This window comes from Artemia sp. Qi Xiang Cuo, chromosome 18 (assembly GCF_049724085.1).
Source record: "Artemia sp. Qi Xiang Cuo chromosome 18, ASM4972408v1, whole genome shotgun sequence".
In the NCBI taxonomy this organism is placed as follows: Eukaryota; Metazoa; Arthropoda; class Branchiopoda; order Anostraca; family Artemiidae; genus Artemia; species Artemia sp. Qi Xiang Cuo.
In genome coordinates this window covers 28,073,824-28,097,888 of record NC_142811.1, presented here as the reverse complement: position 1 = coordinate 28,097,888, position 24,065 = coordinate 28,073,824, and the positions used below count along the sequence as shown (strand labels likewise).

Sequence of the window (24,065 nt, the reverse complement as noted above, 5' to 3'; positions counted from 1 at the left end):
CGTTAGGGTTCTTTCCAATTCTACCAGGATAAGTATTCTCCCACTGATCACATTTGTCATAGCGGCAATTGGAGCATAGTTGCCCTCTAGGGTGAGAGTAACAAATCTCTTCCAAGACATGAATTAGAGCCTTCAATCTGTACTGGATATCATCTATGTAATTTACCTGGATTACATAATTTACACTTTTCATTATACTCATCAATAATTGTACAATTCTCACATGATCACCAACTGCAAAGAGTATACATGCATAGTGGACATGTATAGAACATTTTTTTGGTTTCCAGTGTCAACTCTCTCTCTCACAGCTAAAAAGAAACTGATCCACGTTCGATAAATTCAGAGGGGGGATAGGAGAGAGAAGAGTAACTCTGTGACGTTACATAACCTGTTTTGAAGGGATAGTCATCTACATAGAATCTATGGCAATGTTTTCAAAAGTATATCCACGATATTATTTTGCTTTGTTTCAATTAATATATCAATAAATTGAGTAAAAGCATTTGAGTCACGTCGTAAAATCTTCATACAATAGTCCAATGGTGGAGAATCATTCCCCATTATATTGTCAAGTTGTCCCTGAGAAAATATCTTCCGTTGAAGAGATAACTCGAGAAAATCGTTATCTAGAATCAAACGTTTTCCCATAATCACAAGATTCGACTTATTTCTCTCTTTCTCAAATTTATTCATTTTTCAATCCTAACACTCTCACTGCTGACTCTAGACTAACCACGTTTCGTTCTACTTCAAGAATATTCGATAACCTACTTTAAAAAAATAAAACAAAAAGAATGGGAACATTTTCGATTTCAAAACAATTTTATTGTGTGTGTCAGCATAATTACAACAATAATGTATTACACATATACAATTACTGATATTACCATATACAATTACCGATATACAATTACAGATATACAATTACCGATTGTCCTCGATATAGTTCACTATTGCATTTAAAGCACTTTGAAGTCTATGTATATGTACTATATCGACTTTCGCAGCGAAGCATAATTGGTCCTTCAATTTAAATTTACTCAAAGATAACACGTATCTTTCATATACTTCTTCCCACTCGAGACAAAGTCTAGATTCTCTCGTGATTTCTACCGCAATGTTTGGTGCTCTTGTATCATTGCTGCTGCTCTCAGCTCCACTATCAACTTCTAATAGTTTAAACATTCCACTCATTATTGCAAATATATATCTTGCAGGATAAATAAAAGAGTAAAGTCAAACTGTTCTCACTCCTTGAATTCTATTATCACACTAATATCAACTATACTGACAATCCTTCCTTATATTAGTTGTGTCGCTTGCTAATACCTCTTGGGGCTATTGCGCAAATCAAATGCTGAAATTCCAGGGAGTCTGGTGATGTAACACCAGGTCGGATTCAAAGGGCATTGCACTCCCGGTTGTATCTTCTGGGCCCCCTCTACTAGAATTTGGCTTGGAAACCATGGAAACGATGAACCTATAATTGTTTTGATATTTCAGGCCAGGCCCCCTCCACTTAATATATAGCTGTATGGGTAGATTTTTTTCAGGGATGATGTTATTCTCGGACCATTGTTTTATGAATATCAAACTTAAATGTAAGAAACGGCAGGATGAAAAAGGGAGCAGTTACCGTCCTTCACGTTTAAGAGAGCCTTTGATCAAACTGTTGGTAGTAATAAACACCAATAGAAACCAATATAAAGCTTTTCAATAGAAACCGTAAATGTATAGAATAAGATTTTAATTTCAATGCATGCAACAACGAAATATTTGATGCTTGCTTAAATATTTCATTAAAATTTATTATCACGTGAAAATTTGCATAATTATAGAAACAGGAATGGAATTCTCGCAGTAAAGGTTTGGTCTTGACGCGAATTATGCAATAAAAATTTCAACATATATGACTCTTTAAAGCACTCACTAACTACAAAATTTAAATTTCTTCTTTTTCTCTTATATGGAACAATATCTATTTGTTTTAAGCTGTAATGTTGCTCTTGCAATAAGATGTCAAAATTTATAATATAATAAATGGCACTGTTTATAATAAGACCTATAGAATGTCACAGTTTATAATTAGGAAAAAAGTAATGTTAAAATATAAATAATCATGAATTCGAATTAAAGTGGAGAAAATTTCAGAGCCTAAAAGGTAGCCCGTATTTTGAAGGGTGCGATGGAAAACAGTCGAGGGTTATAAAATTTAGGAGGTGATGGATGTTTGTATGGATATATTGCAGTTCTCCTGTCGCGGCTAAATTGTCACAGTTTATGATCCGTTAAAATTTTTTTGGTTTCCCTCAACATGTAATAGTTGTGTCGATGGAGGTAAACGGAAAAGTTTTTAGGATAACTTCAATAATTGTCTTGCAGTACGACCTCCCACTACGTATGTTTGGGAAGACATAAGACGATCGAGAAGCAGAGGTGGTTACCCCTGGACCCATTTGGATAAGAATCAGCTTCCCGAAGCCATTGACCCAGAAGTTATCCTACAAGGGTGAGTAACAAAAGTCTTTTCTAAAAGTTTTAAATCTTGATCTTCAAACGTTATCTCCATCATTAATTACCAGCTTTCTAGGAGGTCATCACTGTGCATAGTATGATGTTAGAAATTCTAAACTTTTTTAAGCTAGCTATCATTTTTACATAGTAATTTTTCAATTTTGAAAGTTAGATTTAAAGAGATATGATCGATCGAATCCTTGAGGGTTCAAATAAAAAAAACAAAACAATATTTTCTAAATTGAAATTAAGATCAACATTAAAACTTCAAATGAATGGAAAATATTCCATATGTAAGGGAGATGACCTTCCTCAACCCACTACTCTTTGTGATAAAACTTGACTTCACTATACGTCCCACGAATACCTGAACGATCTAATTTCAGTTATTGGATCTTGGCTTCGGTCTACAATAGTGCAAGAAGTTAAGCGTGCCAAATACTTTGCTGGTCTTGTCGACGAGACAAAAGATAATTCGAAGAAAGAACAGCTCGCCATTCTAATGAGGTACTTCGACGAGGGAAAAGTACAAGAAAGACTAATAGGATGCTATCATATGAAAAGCCTGGATGTTGAGAGTTTAGCCAGCTTCATTCACGACACAGTGGCGAAACTTGGTATCGACTAGAAATTTTGTGTTGCTTAGTGCTACGACGGAGCAAGCGTGATGAGTGGGCCCTTCTCTCGTGTTAAAGCGCGACTGAGAGCGAAAGCGCCACAAGCAATATACATTCATTGCCATGCGCAGAGACTAAATTTGGTCATTGCAAACTGCGTTGAAGGTGTTGGGACTGTTGGCTCATTTTTTTGTTAGTTCAAAATCTGTACACGTTCATTTCCAACAGCAACACCAGACATCAGCTTTTTTGTCGAGTCCCAAAACGCTACTCAACTGCCAGTCCTGGAAATAGAAAGGAGTGCTGCGACAAGAGGGTCATACTGGTATCGATCAATATCGAAGCTAAGACTCCGATATTAATTTGTTCTGGCTGTACTGTCTGCAGTCAGCGAGGGAGCTGATAGTGAAGCTCGAGCAGAAGCAGCTGGGCTCCAGAGAAAATGGAATCTTTCACAGTTATATTCCAGTTGCTCTATATGGAAGCAATTCTGAGGACAACAAACTCCCTTTCTGAGCAGCTTCAGGCAGTTGAGCTGGTAATATCTAGGTCCCACACCTTGATTCAAGCAATTAAGAAGGAAATAGCTGAACTGCACTCTGACACTTCATTTGCATCGCTTTTGGAGAACGCAAAAGTGTTTGCTGAGGGCCTTGAAATTGAAGTACCTGGCATGAATGGAACCGCGACAAAATTCTCCCCTGCCGGTCAGAAGGGACGACCTAGAAGAATCCAAAAAATTTTCAAACACCTGAAAGAATTCATGACCACTTCGACTTTAGGAAAACACTTTGCTGAATCCGAGAATAGAGCTCCAACTCTAGCGGAAGAACTGAAAAGAGAATACCTGGAGACTGTAGATGTTTGATTGTGGAATTCGACACATGGTTTGCAGATAACCTTCCAGTGCTCAGTACACTCGAAGCTCTGGTCCCCAGCTCTACCATGTTCATGGATGCAGGGCTCCTCAAGCAATTCTCTGAACTTTATTCTGAAATGGACATTGACCAGATTCTTCTTGAGGCCCAAGCTGGTATTCTCAAGTGGTTTTTGCTCGAGGAGAAGGCAAAGCCGAAGAACTTAATGGACGTCATCGATAATATCGAGACACTTCCAGTGGCCTATTATGAAATTATCAAAGTTCTTCATATTGCTGCCACACTTCCTGTCACGACAGCCAGCAATGAACGCTTGTTTTCTGGGCTGGAAATAGTGAAAAACTATCGGCGCTCGACCACAGGAGACGATCGTCTTAGTCACCTGCTTTTGATCTTTGCAGAGAAGAATTTAGTTAAAAACTTGGATTTTGACCAGCTTGTTGACGAAGTTGCGAAGATGAAACCACGACGGTTCCCCTTGTTGCCTTGAGTGTTCACTGATCTGTTTCAAAATTTTGTTGTATTTTTGATTTTGTAAATATACTTGATCGAGCTAAGTTTTGCATCGTCATAGCCGGAGCATGGCTCCGACTTGGACTAAAGTATTTACTGTAAGCAGTGAGCTGAAGAATTCGGCTACAGAATATACTTTAGTCAAAGCGTGAGTGTCTACAGAGTTTCGGCTTTCGTCAAGTTATAGGTTCGGAAAAGTGGAAGATTCCCAAACGGCTGTTTTTTTAACATCGCACATACCGTTTCCGCTTTCTTCAGATATCTGGCCTTTTCTGAACCTATGGCATAAGAGCGAAAGAAGGAAAGGCAAAGCAATTGAGACAATTTCCTTAATTTTTACGGTAACTCCCACGGAAGGCAGTTTTTATAGGAAGGCAGTAGGCAGTAGACAGTAGATAAAGCTAGAGGCAATTTTTTTTATACAAGCCTGCTTCGGGGCCCATGTCGATTGCTTGCCCACCCTAAGGTTTGGCTGAAATGGCGCCTCTGTTTAGAACCTTACTCAGATTATTTTCTGCTCGTTTTGAGTTTGACATATTTTAATTTCTGTTTGTTTAGAGTTTCATTTATTTATTGATACTGATTTGTAGTAGTTGTAGGCTTGGTAGATTATTTGATTCTAATTTGTTCATTAAACTGATCATACACATTTTTTCAATAAATTCATTTGAATTTTTTTCAGTAAAATACAAATTATATTCTAGCTTTTAAAACGCATGGGGTTTAGAACCCTACTCAGATTAATTTCTGCTCGTTTTGAGTTTGACTTGTTTTAATTTCTGTTTGTTTTGGGTTTAATTTTTTTATTGATACTGATTTGTGGTAGTTGTATGCTTGGTAGATTGTTTGATTCTATTTTGTTCATTAAACTGACCATACACATTTTTTTCAGTAAATTCATTTGATCTTTTTTCAGTAAAATACAAATAATATTCTAGCTTTTAGAACGCATGGGGTTTAGAACCCTACTCATATTAATTTCTGCTCGTTTTGAGTTTGACTTATTTTAATTTCTGTTTGTTTTGGGTTTCATTTATTTATTGGTAGTTGTATGCTTGGTACATAATTTGATTCTTTTTTGTTTATTTTTGGTTTAAAGGAGTTCTTTACTTTTTTTGAAAAACTTATTTTGTTAAATTAATCAATTAATAATAAAAGTTTTTTTAATTAATCAATGTCAAAATCCAACTGAACCTGTATACTGTATGCGGTCCGTTCAACTTAAAAATAAAATTCTTGACTGCGAATTATGTAAAAATCTTACAGCTATTGTGAAACTGCATTTGAAATGGTTTAAATTTTCAAACAGTTTGTTGTAACGAACTGTAAGTAATCAAAAGTGACAAGCTTAAGAATATTTGCTTTATTTTCGAAAAAAGGGAAAATACCCCCAAAAAGTCATAGAATGACTTTTTATGAAAATAAAAAAAAAATGAAAATCAAACCAATAGATTTAGCTTATCAGATAACCCTATTGTAGAGATTTAAAGCTCCTATATGGAAAAAATGGAATTTTTTTTTCTGCCAGAAGACAGAGCACGGATGCGTGTTTATTTGTTTGTTTCTTTTCTTCCCAAGGGTGATCGTATCAACCCAGTGGTCCTAAAATATCGCGAGAGGGCTTATTCGAACGGGAATCAAAAGTTCTATTGTCCTTTTTAAGTGACCGAAAACAAACTGGAGGGCACCTAGGCGCTCTCCAACGCACCTATGTTTTCCAAACTCACCGTATCGAAATTTCGAGATAGCCATTTTGTTCAGCATAGTCGAAAATCTAATAACTATGTCTTTAGGTATAAAATGACCCTCCACAGTCCCCGGGGGAAGGGCTGCAAGTTGTGAACTTTGCCCATTGCTTACATTTAGTATTTGTTATTGGGAAGCATACATCCATTTTTACTTTTCTTTTTGGGTGGGAGGGGGCTTGGGCTTGGGGTGGATTTCTAAGGGGAGAACCTTCCTTTGGGAGGGAAATTTATGATGAGTGAATATTCTAATGGAAATTTAACACTGGGGCATGGGCACCCATAGACTGAATTTTAGGGGGGAGGGCTTAACCGGTCTAATCGGCACTTCCAGTGCTGTATAATTGACATCTCAAGACAAAATATCATAGGAAAGAGCGACGTGGGCACAATATATTGTTTTTTTTAGACCAGGACACTTCTTATAAAAAAGAAATGTCATAGGACCTTCAAAAGAGCTCATGGAGGGCAAAGAGCTCCCCCTCCCCCACGTCAGTCACTTTCCCAAACACATCAAGTCAAAATTTTGGGATAGCCATTTTGTTCAGTGTAGTTTTAAGGTACATAAATTATGACTTTGAGAATGAGCCCCCCCCCCAACCCTCAGAGCAAGGGTTGTAAGTTATGCCCTGTGGAGAAATACGGTTTTTTTTTGTAGAAACGGTGGTCGTATAAACCTCAGAGGGGGCTCATTTGATTGGTAATCAGAAGTTCTACTGGCCTTTTTAACAGTCAAACGTGATTAGAGGTCATCCAGCCCCACCCATACACCAGTCATTTCCCCAAACATATTCAATCATAATTTGAGATAACCATTTTGTTCGGTGTAGTTGAAAGGTTCAGAAATTATGTCTTTGAGGATAAAATATCCCCCCCCCATATAGCCCTCAGGTCAAGGGTTGTAAGTTACGCCCTGGGGGCATAGAAGGTTTTATTTTATAGAAATGGTGGTCGTATAAACTTCAAAGAGGGCTCATTGGATTGGTAATCAAAAGTTATAGTGCACTTTTTAAAAGTCAAAGTGATCAGAAGGCAAATTGCCCCCCCCCCTACACACACACACGTCGTATTTTCCAGAAACGCATCTGATAGAAATTTTTAAGATGGCCATTTGTTGTCGTAGAAACTTCGAAAAGGGCTCATTCGGTTGGTTATTGAAAAGGCTAGTGCCTTCTTTAATAGTCAAAATTGATTAAAGGGCAACCACCCCTCCCCCCTTACCCATCATTTCCCCAAACACTTCCAGTCAAAATTTCGAAATAGTTATTTTGTTTGACATAGTTTAAAAGTCCAGAAGTTATGTCTTTGAGGATGAGAAACCCCTCACAGTCCTCAGGGCAAGGGTTGTAATGTGTGCCCGAGGGCGTTTAATGTTTTTATGGAAACGGTGGTCGTAAAAAGTTAGGAGGGGGCTCATTGGATTGGAAATTGGAAGTTGAAGAGCCATTTTTCAGAGTTGAATTTATCGGAGGGCAGCTACACCCCCCTCCCAAGTCATATTTTCCCCCAATGAGTAGTAATCAACCTTATACTTCTATGGGGCCCCCGTACCAAACAGATTTTTCTGGTAGTTCTATTCTACAGGGCATTACATCTTTGCCAAGAGATTTACGCAATTTAAGGACAAGTTTTTCTGACGTAGATTTCTAGTTCATGATATACAAGTTTTTTTTAGGTTAAATCTGTGGTCATTCATCTTTAAGTTGATAAGTAGGTTTTTTTTTTAAACTTGGATAATAGGTTTTTAAACCTATTGCTACGAACGCTACATGCATTCCATTTTTTGGAACTAGGAGCGAGATTGTGTGATGCTATCAGACTGGTTTCGTTTCATGGGTTCATTAATAGAAGGACTAATGTTTTTGAAAAGGGTAATTACTTCTTTAGTTTACGAGATTTGCGAATTTTTTGCGAAAAGGTATTTCCGTAAAGGTATTGCGATGGTTAAGAATGCCTCACGGGTAATTAAAGAATGGGATGCTTGCATCAACAATACAAAGAATATGCTCAGATACTTAATAGATTTGACGCCTACAAGAGACATTGGTAGAAGGTATTCAATAGCTTAACTGAAAAGTAACGATAGAATGACATTTCGACTTGACCTAGCTTTACCTCGCCGATGTGGTCTGTATAATACACAAGTGATGATTTGCACAGTGTTGTCAATTTTAAATAGTTTAGAAATAAAAAAAATTAACAAGAAATGGCTGAAAAGTGTTTTGAGGGAGTTGAGTTGCACGAGGGTTCAGTAACAAACGTATTCAGTTACTCGGGAATTAGTTAAAGGAGGTTAAGGAGCACGGAGGTTCAGTTGTACTGGGTGTCGATTATACTGGGGCTCACTTAATTGGGGGGCTCAGTTGTCGGGGGTCTCAGTTATACAGGGGTTCAGTTACATGGGGGGTTCAGTTATGTTTTCTGATTTTGTGTATTCGCAAGAAAATAACTGGTCTTTTAGCAAACTTAGCCATAGCTACCTGAAACTCTGCATAAATATCTTCATTTTTAATCTAATTGCATAGCTACTAAAGGAACATTGAACATTTTTTCTGATTTTGTGTGACCACCCGGCACCCCCGATGCATCCTGAGTCCCCCATTATAATACTTTTTAAGGCTTTATTATATCTTTTCAGAACAAATTATTATTTTAGGGAATTATTTCGGTGAAACAGTTAGAGACATTTGAACGGTGTTGTGAGGTCCCTTACCACAACCCTAAAGGGCTCCGATCCCCCCACCCCAACCCCGAAGGAAGCCCCCGGACAGCGAAGGTTTTCTGGACCCCCAAAGGACCCCCGGCGCCCCCGATGCCTCCTGAGTCCCCCATTATAATACTTTTTAAGGCTTTATTATATCTTTTCAGAACAAATTATTATTTTAGGGAATTATTTCGGTGAAACAGTTAGAGACATTTGAACGGTGTTGTGAGGTCCCTTACCACAACCCCAAAGGGCTCCGATCCCCCCACCCCCACCCCGAAGGAAGCCCCCGGACAGCAAAGGTTCTCTGGACCCCCAAAGGACCCCCGGCGCCCCGATGCCTCCTGAGTCCCCCATTATAATACTTTTTAAGGCTTTATTATATCTTTTCAGAACAAATTATTATTTTAGGCAATTATTTCGTTGAAACAGTTAGAGACATTTTACAGAGATGATTTTAGAATAGGACTTGAGGTTGAAACTCTGTGGTCGTTATAATACACAAGTTCCATTTGAACGGTGTTGTGAGGTCCCTTACCACAACCCCAAAGGGCTCCGATCCCCCCCACCCAACCCCGAAGGAAGCCCCCGGACAGCAAAGGTTCTCTGGACCCCCAAAGGACCCCCGGCACCCCGATGCCTCCTGAGTCCCCCATTATAATACTTTTTAAGGCTTTATTATATCTTTTCAGAACAAATTATTATTTTAGGGAATTATTTCGGTGAAACAGTTAGAGACATTTTAAGAGGGTTTAGAGGTCCCTTCCCACAACCCCAAAGGGCTCCGATCCCCCCACCCCAACCCCGAAGGAAGCCCCCGGACAGCAAAGGTTCTCTGGACCCCCAAAGGACCCCCGGCGCCCCGATGCCTCCTGAGTCCCCCATTATAATACTTTTTAAGGCTTTATTATATATTTTCAGAACAAATTATTATTTTAGGCAATTATTACTATGAAACAGTTAGAGACATTTTAATAGATGATTTTAGAAAAGGACTTGAGGGTGAAACTCTGTGGTCGTTATAATACACAAGTTCCATTTGAACGGTGTTTTGAGGTCCCTTACCAGAACCCCAAAGAGCTCCGATCCCCCCACCCCAACCCCGCAGGAACACCCCGGTCCTCAAAGGTTCTCTAGGCTACCAAAGGGGCCCCCGGCGCCCCAAAGACTCCCGAGCCTCCATTATAATACTTTTTAAGGCTTTATTATATCTTTTCAGAACAAATTATTATTTCAGGGAATTATTTCGGTGAAACAGGCCCTCATAGGTGTTTGTTGTCTGAAACCTATAGTTTGAGATGAATAGTTTGCTATTTCAAGCTTTTCTGAGCTAAGGTTTCTTAGTATTTCATAGGTGTGTGTTGTCTGAAACTTATGATTTGAGGTATGTAATTTGCTATTTCTGACTTTTCATAACCAGATTTCTTAGTCTTTCGTAGGTATGTGGTGTCTGAAACCTATGATTTGGGATGTGTGGGTCGCTATTTTTTTACTTTTCTGAGCTGGATTTCTCAGTCTTTCGTAGGTGTGTGTTGACTGAAAACTATGATTTGGGAATGAGTGGTTTGCTATTTTTGAATTTTCTGAGCTAGATTTATTAGCATTTAATAGGTGTGTGCTTTCAGAAAATTATGATTTGGGAGGTGTAGTTTTCTTTTTTGACTTTTAAGAGCTAGGATTCTTAGTCCCTCATAGGTGTTTGTTGTCTGAAACTTCTAGTTTGGGATGAGTAGTTGGATATTTCAGACTTTTCTGAGCTAAGGTTTCTTAGTATTTCGTAGGTGAAGCTTCCACGTCAGTTTTAAGTTCACAAAGACATAAAAAATTTAAAGTTCAATTCTAATTTTTCCATAGAAGATAGGAAAAGTTATACTATTATTGTGATTATTTTCTATGAAGATAGAAAGTTTCACTTTAATTCTAAATTTTCTTAAATTCAGTTCCGACTTTTCTCAAAGAGATGAGAAAATTTAAACTTCAATTCAAAATTTTCTCAACGAAGTCAAGGAAAGTTCAAGTTCCCTACTGAATTTTACCAAAGAACACAATTCAATTCTAATTTATCCAGAGAAAATAAAAATCTTCCACTTAAGTTCTTTATTTCACAAAGACATAAAGAAATTTAAAGTTCAATTCTAAATTTTTCAGGGGAAGATAGAAAAAGTAATACCGTACTTGTGAATATTTTCACGGAAGATAAAAAGTTCTAGTTCAATTTTAAATTTTCTCAACAAAGTGAAGAAAATTTCAAGTTCCTTACTGAATTTTACCAAAGAACACAATTCAATTCTAATTTATCCAGAGAAAATAAAAATCTTCCACTTAAGTTCTTTATTTCCCAAAGACATAAAGAAATTTAAAATTCAATTCTAAATTTTTCAGTGGAAGATAGAAAAAGTAATACCATACATGTGAATATTTTTCCGGAAGATAAAAAGTTCTAGTTCAATTTAAAATTTTCTCACCGAAGTGAATAAGAATTCAAGTTCTCTTCTGAATTCTACGAAAGAGCACACTTCAATTCTAATTTCATCTGAGAAAATAAAAATCTTCCACTTCAGTTCTTTATTTCACAAAGACATAAAGAAATTTAAAGTCCAATTCTAAATTTTTCGGTGGAAGATAGAAAAAGTAATACCATACATGTGAATATTTTCACGGAAAATAAAAAAGTTCTAGTTCAATTTAAAATTTTCTCAATGAAGTGAAGAAAAGTTCAAGTTCTCTACTGAATTTTACCAAAGAACACAATTCAATTCTAATTTCTCCAAGGAAAACAAAAATCTTCCACTTAAGTTCTTTATTTTACAAAGACATAAAGAAATTTAGAGTTCAATTCTAAATTTTTCGATGGAAGATAGGAAAAGTAATACCATACTTGTGAATATTTTCCCGGAAGATAAAAAGTTTTAGTTCAATTCAAAATTTTCTCAAAGAAGTGAAGAAGAATTCAAGTTCTTTTCTTAATTTTACCAAAGAACACAATTCAATTCTAATTTCACCAGAGAAAACAAAAATCTTCCACTTCAGTTCTTTATTTCACAAAGACATAAAGAAATTTAGAGTTCAATTCTAAATTTTTCGGTGGAAGATAGAAAAAGTAATACCATACTTGTGAATATTTTCACGGAAGATAAAAAAGTTGTAGTTCAATTTAAAATTTTCTCAACGAAGTGAAGAAAAGTTCAAGTTCTTTACTGAATTTAACCAAAGAACACAATTCAATTCTAATATCTCCGGAGAAAAAAAAAATCTTCCACCTAAGTTCTTTATTTTACAAAGACATAAAGAAATTTAGAGTTCAATTCTAAGTTTTTCGATGGAAGATAGAAAAAGTAATACCATACTTGTGAAAATTTTCCCAGAAGATAAAAGTTCTAGTTCAATTTAAAATTTTCTCAACGAAGTGAAGAAAAATTCAAGTTCTCTTCTGAATTTTACCAAAGAACACAATTCAATTCTAATTTCACCAGAGAAAATAAAAATCTTCCACTTAAGTTCTTTATTTCACAAAGACATAAAGAAATTTAAAGTTCAATTCTAAACTTTTCGGTGGAAGATAGAAAAAGTAATACCATACCTGTGAATATTTTCTCGAAGAGATGAAAAATTTAAAATACTGTTCCAAATTTTTCACAGAAGATAAAAAATTTCAAGTTCTCTTAGGAATTTTACCAAAGAACACAATTCAATTATAATTTCTCAATAGAAAAAAAAAATATATCAATTAATTTATTTATTTAACAAAGACATAAATAAATTTATATTTAAAATATAAATTTTTAAGTTTAAGATAGAAAAATTAATACCATACTTGTTAATATTTTCCCGGAAGATAAAAAGTTCTAGTTCAATTTACAATTTTCTCAACGAAGTGAAGAAAAGTTCAATTTCTCTTCTGAATTTTACTAAAGCAAATTCTTTCTTGAACTCGCCTCCTGGATAAATAAAAAGACATTTCATTCAAGAAATTATGACAAATTCTAAGTAAGTAACAAACTGTTTCTTGAATCCTCCTCCTGAATGCACAATACAGTTATTTCATTTAAGAAATTACGAAAAAATTGTAAGCAAGTAACAAACTTTCTTGATACACCTTGTGGATACACAATGAAGAAATTTCATTAAAGAAATTATCAAAAATTGTCAGTAAGTAGCAAATTCTTTCTCGAATTCACCTCCTGGATCAATAAAAAAGACATTTCATTCAAGAAATTATGAAAAAATTTTAAGTAAGTAACAAACGCTTTCTTGAATTTAGCTCGTGAATACATAATTCAGAAATTTCATTTAAGAAATTATGAAAAAATTGTGAGCAAGTAACAAACTCTTTCCTGAAGTCAACTCGTGGATACACAATGCACAAATTTCATTAAAGAAATTATGAAAAAATTGTAAGTAAGTAGCAAATTCTTTCTTGAATTCACCTGCTGGATAAACAAAAAGACATTTCATTCAAGAAATTATAACAAAATTCCAAGTAAGTAACAAAATCATTATTGTTTTCACGACTTAGATACACGATGTAGAAATTTAATTCAAGAAATTATGAAAAAATTCTCAGTAAGTAACAATTTCTTTCTTGAAGTCAACTCTTGGATACACAATACGGAAATTTCATTCAATAGATTAGGAAAAAATTATCATAAATTGTAAGTAAGTAGCAAATTCTTTCTTGAATTCGCCTCTTGGATAAACAAAAAAGTCATTTCATTCAAGAAATTATGACAAAATTCTAATAAGTAACAAATCCTTTCTTGAATTTACCTCATGGATACACAACGCTTTATTGTTTTCACGACTTAGATACACGATGTAGAAATTTAATTCAAGAAATTATAAAAAAAGGAAAGTAAGTAACAAACTCTTTATTGATTTTCATCTCTTGGATACAAAAAACTTGGCACCTTTCCAAACGAGCGGGGATTCCCCACTGGTTCCTACACATTGCAAAAAAAGTGACGTCTCTGTGTCGTCTCTGTATCGTCTCTGTGATGACACACACACATAGAGACGAGACACGCACAGACACGACAAACAAACAGAGTCATAGTGAAAGAGATATCCAAAAAGTTGGGTTGATCTAGGTTCACTTAGAGTGGCGCGGCACTCTAAGTGTACCTAGATCAACCCAACTTTTGGATATCTCTCTCACTATGACTCTGTTTGTGTGTCTTGTCTGTGCGTGTCTCGTCTCTATGTGTGTGTGTCATCACAGAGACGACACCGAGACGACACAGAGACGTCACTTTTTTTGCAATGTGTAGGAACCAGTGGGGAATCCCCGCTCGTTTGGAAAGGTGCCAAGTTTTTTGTATCCAAGAGATGAAAATCAATAAAGAGTTTGTTACTTACTTTCCTTTTTTTATAATTTCTTGAATTAAATTTCTACATCGTGTATCTAAGTCGTGAAAACAATAAAGCGTTGTGTATCCATGAGGTAATTTCAAGAAAGGATTTGTTACTTATTTTAGAATTTTGTCATAATTTCTTGAATGAAATGACTTTTTTGTTTATCCAAGAGGCGAATTCAAGAAAGAATTTGCTACTTACTTAAAATTTTTTCATAATTTCTTTAATGAAATTTCTGCATTGTGTATCCACGAGGTGACTTCAGGAAAGAGTTTGTTACTTGCTTACAATTTTTTCATAATTTCTTAAATGAAACTTCAGCATTATGTATCCATGAGGTAACTTCAAGAAAGAGTTTGTTGCTTACTTAGAATTTTGTCATAATTTCTTGAATGAAATCTGTTTTTTATTGATCCAGGAAGCGAATTCGAGAAAGAATTTGCTACTTATTTACAATTTTTGATAATTTATTAAATGAAATTTCTGAATTGTGTATCAAAGAGGTGTATTCAAGAAAGAGTTTGTTACTTGTTTACAATTTTTTCGTAATTTCTTAAATGAAATAACTGTATTGTGCATTCAGGAGGAGGATTCAAGAAACAGTTTGTTACTCACTTAGAATTTTGTCATAATTTCTTGAGTGATATGTCTTTTTTATTGATCCAGGAGGTAAGGTCAAGAAAGAATTTTCTTTGGTAAAATTCAGAAGAGAAACTGAACTTTTCTTCACTTCGTTGAGTAAATTGTAAATTGAACTAGAACTTTTATCTTCTGGGAAAATATTCACAAGTATGGTATTACTTTTTCTATCTTCCACCGAAAAATTTAGAATTGAACTTTAAATTTCTTTATGTTTTTGTGAAATAAAGAACTTAAGTGGAAGATTTTTATTTTCTCTGGAGAAATTAGAATTGAATTGTGTTCTTTGGTAAAATTCCGAAGAGAACTTGAACCTTTTTATCTTCTGTGAAAAATTTGGAACAGTATTTTAAATTTTTCATCTTTTCGAGAAAATATTCACAAGTATGGTATTACTTTTTCTATCTTCCACCAAAAAATTTAGAATTGAACTTTAAATTTATTTATGTCATTGCGAGATAAAGATATGAAGTAGAAGATTTTTATTTTATGTGGTGAAATTAGAATTGAATTGTGTTCTTTGGTAAATTTCAGAAGAGAACTTGAATTCTTCTTCACTTTGTTGAGAAAATTTTGAATTGAACTAGAACTTTTTATCTTTCGGGAAAATATTCACAAGTATGGTATTACTTTTCCTATCTTCCATCGAAAAATTTTGAATTGAACTCTAAATTTCTTTATGTCTTTGTAAAATAAAGAACTTTAGTGGAAGATTTTTGTTTTCTCTGGAGAAATTAGAATTGAATTGTGTTCTTTGGTAAAATTCAGTAGAGAACTTGAACTTTTCTTCACTTCATTGAGAAAATTTTAAATTGAACTAGAACTTTTCTATCTTCCGTGAAAATATTCACAAGTATGATATTACTTTTTCTATCTTCCACCGAAAAATTTAGAATTGAACTTTGAATTTATTTATGTCATTGTTAAATAAAGAACTGAAGTGGAAGATTTTTATTTTCTCTGGTGAAATTAGAATTGAATTGTGATCTTTGGTAAAATTCAGAAGAGAACTTGAATTCTTCTTCACTTTGTTGAGAAAATTTTAAATTGAACTAGAACTTTTTATCTTCCGGGAAAATATTCACAAGTATGGTATTACTTTTTCTATCCTCCACTGAAAAATTTAGAATTGAACTTTAAATTTCCTTATGTCTTTGTGAAATAAAGAACTTAAATGGAAGATTTTTATTTTCTCTGGATAAATTAGAATTGAATTGTGTTCTTTGGTAAAATTCAGTATGGACCTTGAACTTTTCTTCACTTCATTGAAAAAATTTAAAATTGAACTAAAGATTTTTATCTTCTGTGAAAATATTCTCAAGTATGGTATTACTTTTTCTATCTTCCACTGAAAAATTTAGAATTCAACTTTAAATTTCTTTATGTCTTTGTGAAATAAAGAACTTAAGTGGAAGATTTTTATTTTTTCTGGATAAATTAGAATTGAATTGTGTTCTTTGGTAAAATTCAGTAGGGAACTTGAACTTTCCTTGACTTTGTTGATAAAATTTTGAATTGAACTTTAAATTTTCTCATCTCTTTGAGAAAAGTCGGAACTGAATTTAAGAAAATTTAGAATTAAATTGAAACTTTCTATCTTCATAGAAAATAATCACATTAATAGTATAACTTTTCCTATCTTCTATGGAAAAATTAGAACTGAACTTTAAATTTTTTATGTCTTGGTGAACTTAAAACTGACGTGGAAGCTTCACCTACGAAATACTAAGAAACCTTAGCTCAGAAAAGTCTGAAATATCCAACTACTCATCCCAAACTAGAAGTTTCAGACAACAAACACCTATGAGGGACTAAGAATCCTAGCTCTGAAATGTCCAAAAAGCAAACTACACCTCACAAACCATAATTTTCTGAAAGCACACACCTATGAAATGCTAAGAAATCTAACTCAGAAAAGTCAAAAATAGCAAACCACTCATTCCCAAATCATAGGTTTCAGTCAACACACACCAACGAAAGGCTAAAAAATCCAGCTCAGAAAATTCAAAAAATAGCAACCCACACATCCCAAATCATTGGTTTCAGACACCACATACCTAAGAAAGACTAAGAAATCTGGTTATGAAAAGTCGGAAATAGCAAAATACATACCTCAAATCATAAGTTTCAGACAACACACACCTATGAAATACTAAGAAACTTCAGCTCAGAAAAGCTTGAAATAGCAAACTATTCATCCCAAACTATAGGTTTCAGACAACAAACACCTATGAGGGCCTGTTTCACCGAAATAATTCCCTAAAATAATAATTTGTTCTGAAAAGATATAATAAAGCCTTAAAAAGTATTATAATGGAGGCTCGGGAGTCTTTGGGGCGCCGGGGGCCCCTTTGGGAGCCTAGAGAACCTTTGAGGACCACGGGGTTCCTTCGGGGTTGGGGTGGGGGGATCGGAGCCCTTTGGGGTTGTGGTAAGTGACCTCACAACACCGTTCAAATGGAACTTGTGTATTATAACGACCACAGAGTTTCACCCTCAAGTCCTTTTCTAAAATCATCTCTTAAAATGTCTCTAACTGTTTCACCGAAATAATTGCCTAAAATAATAATTTGTTCTGAAAAGATATAATAAAGCCTTAAAAAGTATTATAATGGGGGACTCAGGAGGCATCGGGGCGCCGGGGGTCCTTTGGGGGTCCAGAGAACCTTTGCTGTCCGGGGGCTTCCTTCGGGGTGGGGGGGGGGGGATTGGAGCCCTTTGGGGTTGTGGTAAGGGACCTCACAACCCTCTTAAAATCTCTCTAACTCTTTCACCGAAATAATTCCCTAAAATTATAATTTGTTCTGAAAAGATATAATAAAGCCTTAAAAAGTATTATAATGGGGGACTCAGGAGGCATCGGGGCGCCAGGGGTCCTTTGGGGGATCCAGAGAACCTTTGCTGTCCGGGGGCTTCCTTCGGGGTGGGGGTGGGGGGATCGGAGCCCTTTAGGGTTGTGGTAAAGGACCTCACAACACCGTTCAAATGGAACTTGTGTATTATAACGACCACAGAGTTCCACCCTCAAGTCCTTTTCTAAAATCATCTCTTAAAATGTCTCTAACTGTTTCACCGAAATAATTGCCTGAAATAATAATTTGTTCTGAAAAGATATAATAAAGCCTTAAAAAGTATTATAATGGGGGACTCAGGAGGCATCGGGACGCCGGGGGTCCTTGGGGGGGCCAGACAACCTTGGCTGTCGGGGGGCTGCGTTGGGGGTGGGGTTGGGGCCATCGGAGCCCTTTGGGGTTGTGGTAAGGGACCTCACAACACCGTTCAAATGTCTCTAACTGTTTCACCGAAATAATTCCCCAAAATAATAATTTGTTCTGAAAAGATATAATAAAGCCTTAAAAAGTATTATAATGGGGGACTCAGGAGGCATCGGGGGCGCCGGGGGTCCTTTGGGGGTCCAGAGAACCTTTGCTGTCCGGGGGCTTCCTTCGGGGTTGGGGTGGGGGGATCGGAGCCCTTTAGGGTTGTGGTAAGGGACCTCACAACACCGTTCAAATGTCTCTAACTGTTTCACCGAAATAATTCCCTAAAATAATAATTTGTTCTGAAAAGATATAATAAAGCCTTAAAAAGTATTATAATGGGGGACTCAGGAGGCATCGGTGGTGCCGGGTGGTCACACAAAATCAGAAAAAATGTTCAATGATCCTTTAGTAGCTATGCAATTAGATTAAAAATGAAGATATTTATGCAGAGTTTCAGGTAGCTATGGCTAAGTTTGCTAAAAGACCAGTTATTTTCTTGCGAACACACAAAATCAGAAAACATAACTGAACCCCCCCTGTAACTGAACCCCTGTATAACCGAAACCCTGTACATCTGAACCCCCCATGTAACTGAACCCCTGTATAACCGAAACCCTGTACATCTGAACCTCCGTGCTACTCGACCCCATTTAACTAATCCCCGTGTAGCTGAATCCGCATGTAACTGAACCCTCGTGCAACTCAACTCCCTCAAAACACTTTTCAGCCATTTCTTGTTAATTTTTTTTATTTCTAAACTATTTAAAATTGACAACACTGTGCAAATCATCACTTGTGTATTATACAGACCACATCGGAGAGGTAAAGCTAGGTCAAGTCACAATGTCATTCTATCGTTACTTTTCAATTAAGCTATTGAATACCTTCTACCAATGTCTCTTGTAGGCGTCAAATCTATTAAGTATCTGAGCATATTCTTTGTATTGTTGATGCAAGCATCCCATTCTTTAATTACTCGTGAGGCATTCTTAACCATCGCAATACCTTTACGGAAATACCTTTTCGCAAAAAATTCGCAAATCTCGTAAACTAAAGAAGTAATTACCCTTTTCAAAAACATTAGTCTTTCTATTAATGAACCCATGAAGCGAAACCAGTCTTATAGCATCACACAATCTCGCTCCTAGTTACAAAAATGGAATGCATGTAGCATTCGTATTAAGAGTCTTAAAAACCTATTAGCAAATTTTAAAAAAAAAAACCTACTAATCAACTTACAGATGAATGACCACGGATTTAACCTAAAAAAAACTTGTATATCTTGAACTAGAAATCTACGTCAGAAAAAATTGTCCGTAAATTGCGTAAGTCTCTTGGCAAAGGTGTAATGACCTGTAGAATAGAATACCAGAAAAATCTGTTTGGTACGGGGGCCCCATAGAAGTATAAGGTTGATTACTACTCCAATGCATCCGATAGAATTTTTCAGATATACATTTGTTCAAAAATAGTCCAAAGATCTCATAACACTGCCTTTGGGGTTGACAGAACCGCCCAAAGTGTGGGGATAAGGGCTCTAAGTTATGCCCCGGGGGATGTAAGGTTTTTATGAAGAGGTGGTCTTGTGAACTTTAGAGGAGGCTCATGTGATTGGAAATGAATACTTCTAGTTCCATTTTAAGAGTCAAGCATGATGGAGAAAAAATAGCCCCCCCCCGCTCTCCCTGATATCCTCTTTTCCCCAGACACATTCGATCTTAATTGTGAGACGGCCATTTTGGAGCCAATAATCCAAAGATAATATAACAATGTCTTCAGTAATCAAATTTAAGAAATATTTAGGCAGATGTTGAACTAAATAAAAACAAACTATAAGAATGTGAACTTTCAAAAAGGGGACAAAGCAATATCTCAAGAACAATTTATATTATTAAGTTAGATCTTTAAGAGCAAGTTGTGGAGGATTTTGAACTAGCCAGAAAGCACTATTTGTATACTTTTAGTATACTAAAACTATAATTGCTGCAACTGAAGATGCTAAGGTCATTAGGGTGAAACTTCCTGAAAGCGTTTAGGGGCGTTCCAATTAAACGAAAAAACTATACACAAGCAGGTTTTCAAAAAGGCGTATAAGCAATATCATAGGCAGTATCTCTATAATAGCTAGAAATATCTTCGAAACATATAAAGAAAGCTAATTCGATTCAAAATTAAAAGTTCTAGGGTCCTTTCTAAGACTACAAAGAGATTGGAAGACAATCAGCCTCTCAAGCCGATTCATTTCCCAAACACATCTAGTCAAAATTTTGAGACAACTGTTTTGTTCAGCATAGTAGAACGGTCCAGCAACTATGTCTTTAGGGATATTGGGCATGTCAAAACCCCCACAATTAGGCCAAACTATTGATTCTTATAGAAAAAAAAAACTGAAGAGATTTTTTTTTATGAATATGACTTTGTCAATAAAAAACGAACATAAATTCATCTAAAATGACTTTTTCCACAAAAAAAGCTTTTCTAAGAAAAGTAAAGAGCTTCATTAAGCCAAAAATAGGCAGAAATGAAGTCAAGTAATCATCCAAGCGCAAAACTACCACAAATCACTATCAATAAATAAATGAAACTCAAAATGAACAGAAATTAGAATAAATAGCCGAGTTAAACTTGAAAGGAACAAAAATTAACATTAATAAGGCTGATAACCCCCAGGCCTTCTCAAGACCAGAACATAAATGCGCTTTACTGAAAACAAAAAATACTTAAATGTTTTCACTTTTTTTCATTTAAATAATAAAAAAAAAATTTTACTCACTTTAAAAAAAAAAAATTTTAATTTTAAGGAATAAATATCAGTATAGGTAAATTAAACTGACAATCAACGGTCTTTTTTTCAGTAAAGCTTATGTTATGTTCTGGTCTTGAGAAGGCGGGGGGTGGTTCCATTGTGACTGAACCACCGTGTAACTGAACCCCAAGCAACTGAACTCCTGTAACTGAACCACCGTGTAACTGAACCACCTTACAACTGAACCACCGTGCAATTGAACCACCTTGCAACTCAACCACCGTGCAACTGAACCCCCGTGCAACTGAACCCTCGTGCTACTGAACCCTCATGGAACGAAACCCTCTTTAACTGAACCCTCGTGCAACTCAACCCCCTTGCAACTCAACCCCTTTTAACTAAACTCCCGTGTAACTGAACCACCATATAACTGAACCCCCGTGCAAGTGAACCACCGTACAACTGAACCACATTGCAACTGAACCACCGTGCAACTGAACCACCGTGCAACTGAACCACGCTGCAACTGAACCATCGTCCAACTGAACCCCGGTGCAACTGAACCCTCGTGTAACTGAACCCTCGTGCAACTCAACCACTGTGCTTACATTGGGTAAAACACAAGTTAGAATCTTTACATGTTCAACCTTGTTGGAATTGTTTGTTTTTTTAAGTCTTTATATAAATTACTGTCAAGATGATTTATAAAAATGTTGTGTTTTGTTGTCACAGAAACAAAGAAAATCGGACGTCATAAACTCTTAAATCCAGATTTATTTCTCTTTTTTTTATGTCTATTAATAGGGGTTTCCTTCACCCTGTCACTTTCTACGGCTCTAAGCGTTTATCCCCCTCCCCCACGGAAAATTTCCCCTCCTCCATCCAAGGAACCTCATCACCTGGAAAATACCCCCCCTCGCGGATATTATGGTTTTCAAAATTTAAATATCTTCTTTAAAAAATTAAATATTTTTTAGTTTAATTGAGAAGTTCTAAGGGAAGTGGAAAAGAGGAATTTATGTTTAAATATTGACCCCCCCCCCCTCCGTGCAAATACAATCTTCTCATGAAAGATCCTCCAGAAAACCCCCCATCCTAAATAGAATTCCAATGTTAATCCGTATGTGTCCCGATGACAAATACTATCTGTAAGCAATAGACAAATCAAAAAGACTTAAAAAGGAACTGAAACTTCTGCAATGGGGTTGTCTGATTGTTTTGTAGCTAGGAAGAGAGGGAGATACCTCAAAGGGTGCATTTTGATGCCAAAACATCTCAGTTCTCATTGAGCCTTCAAATAAATACAGAATTAGCTCTAAGGGAGAGGCGACAGGAGGATGGAGGTAGAGTTTGTTTGATAACCCCCAGGCATTTTTAGTCATTTTTTTTTATAAGCCGAAAGCGATTGGAGACTAACCAGCCGCAAGAGGTATTTTTTTGTGTGGGGGGTATTTTCCACGGGTAGGTATTCTCTGGGAGGGGAGTATTTTCCGTGAGGTGTTATTTTCCGCGGGGTATTTTCCTTAAGGGATGTTTCTTAAGGGGGGAGGGGGTGGGGGTGAAGGGGGGGAGGTAAACGGCGAATCTCACCGTCTAAATACTATAATTTTTGTTACCACTTTGCTTGTTTTGTTGTTTTCTTGTTATGATATTTTCGACGCTCGTATTTGTTTATCATTTGGTTTGAAAAAGGTTCATTACCTACTTTGGTGAAATCGTTTAGTTACACTATGGCTTAGTTGCAGGAGGGTTCAGTTTCACAGTGATTCAGTTTCACGGTGGTTTAGTTACAATGTAGTTCAGTTGCACGGGGGTTCAGTTGCATGGTGGTTCAGTTACACGAAGGATCAGTTGTACTGTTGTTAAGTTGCACGGTGGTTCAGTTGCATGGTGGTTCAGTTGTACGGTCGCTCAGTTGCACGGGGTTTTAGTTACACAGGGGTTTAGTTACATGGTGGTTTAGTTGCATGGGGGTTCAGTTACACGGGGGTTTAGTTACATGGGGGTTAAGTTACATGGGGGTTCAGTTAAATGGGGTTGAGTTGCATGGGAGTTTAGTTACACGAGGGTTTAGTTATATGGGGTTCAGTTGCCCAGTGATTCAATTACACGAGGCTTAAGTTGCACGGGGGTTCAGTTGCACGGTGGTTCAGTTACACGGTGGTTCAGTTACAGGGGTTCAGTTACAGGGCTTCAGTTGCTTGTGGTTCAGTTACACGGTGGTTCAGGTCCACGCACACCGGCATGGGGGTTGTCAGCCCTAGTAATGTTAATTTTTGCTCGTTTTGAGTTTGACTCGGCTATTTATTATAATTCCTGTTCGTTTGAGTTTCATTTAATTGTTGAAAGTGATTTGTGGTTGTTTTACGATTGGAAGATTATTTGACTTTATTTCTGCCCATTTTTGGTTTAATAGAGCTCTTTACTTTTCTTCGAAAACTTATCCTGTGGAAAGTTTTTTAGAATAATGCAAATATATGACACCATCATTCATCCAGGGGGGCTAGCGCACCCTTGTCCCCCCCCCCTTATGGGCGCCCATGCACTGGGGCGGTTTTGACAGAATTACTATAGGAAATTCTTTTAATTGTCTTACATTCTCTTTGCCTAATGTTTTATATGGAGATGTTCCGGGGGAATTATCCGGGTGCTTTTTCCCGCGCGTTTTGTTTTCTAGGAAATAATTTCCACGGAAGCGGGCATTTCCGGATTGATCGAGAAACCGATTAGAGATTAAAATCTTATTCCAATGAAAAAATTTTAACGGGAATCTTTCAGGGTGAATCGTCCACTAGCAATTTTACAGAGAGGGGAGGATTCTCAGAGAGGAAGGAACTGTCTGGAGGGAATTTGCCGGAAGAGAGGCGCACTTTACGTTGGATGAAATTTCCTCAGAGGAGTTTTCCGTGAGAGAGAGGGGTATATTTCATAGAGGGTGACTCAGATTTACCGGAATTATTTGAAAAACAAATAGTAATTATGCCATATATGGCATAATTCAACACCTTATTTTTTAAGCTAAATTTTGACTGTTTACTAAAATTGAAACACAGGGGCTGTTTAATTAAAATAGGAAACTTTTTTAAAAGTG

At 36.2% G+C, this 24,065-nt stretch overlaps 1 protein-coding gene across 1 annotated transcript in view; it reads left to right on the top strand.

The window, feature by feature from the left end:
- Positions 1-24,065, top strand: part of LOC148941388 (uncharacterized) — a 107,237-nt gene that overhangs the window by 57,236 nt on the left and 25,936 nt on the right. The window contains exon 3 of the mRNA XM_089104542.1: positions 2,386-2,512. Within this exon, the coding sequence (XP_088960668.1) occupies positions 2,386-2,512 (127 nt within the window). The remainder of the gene's footprint in view (positions 1-2,385; positions 2,513-24,065) is intronic.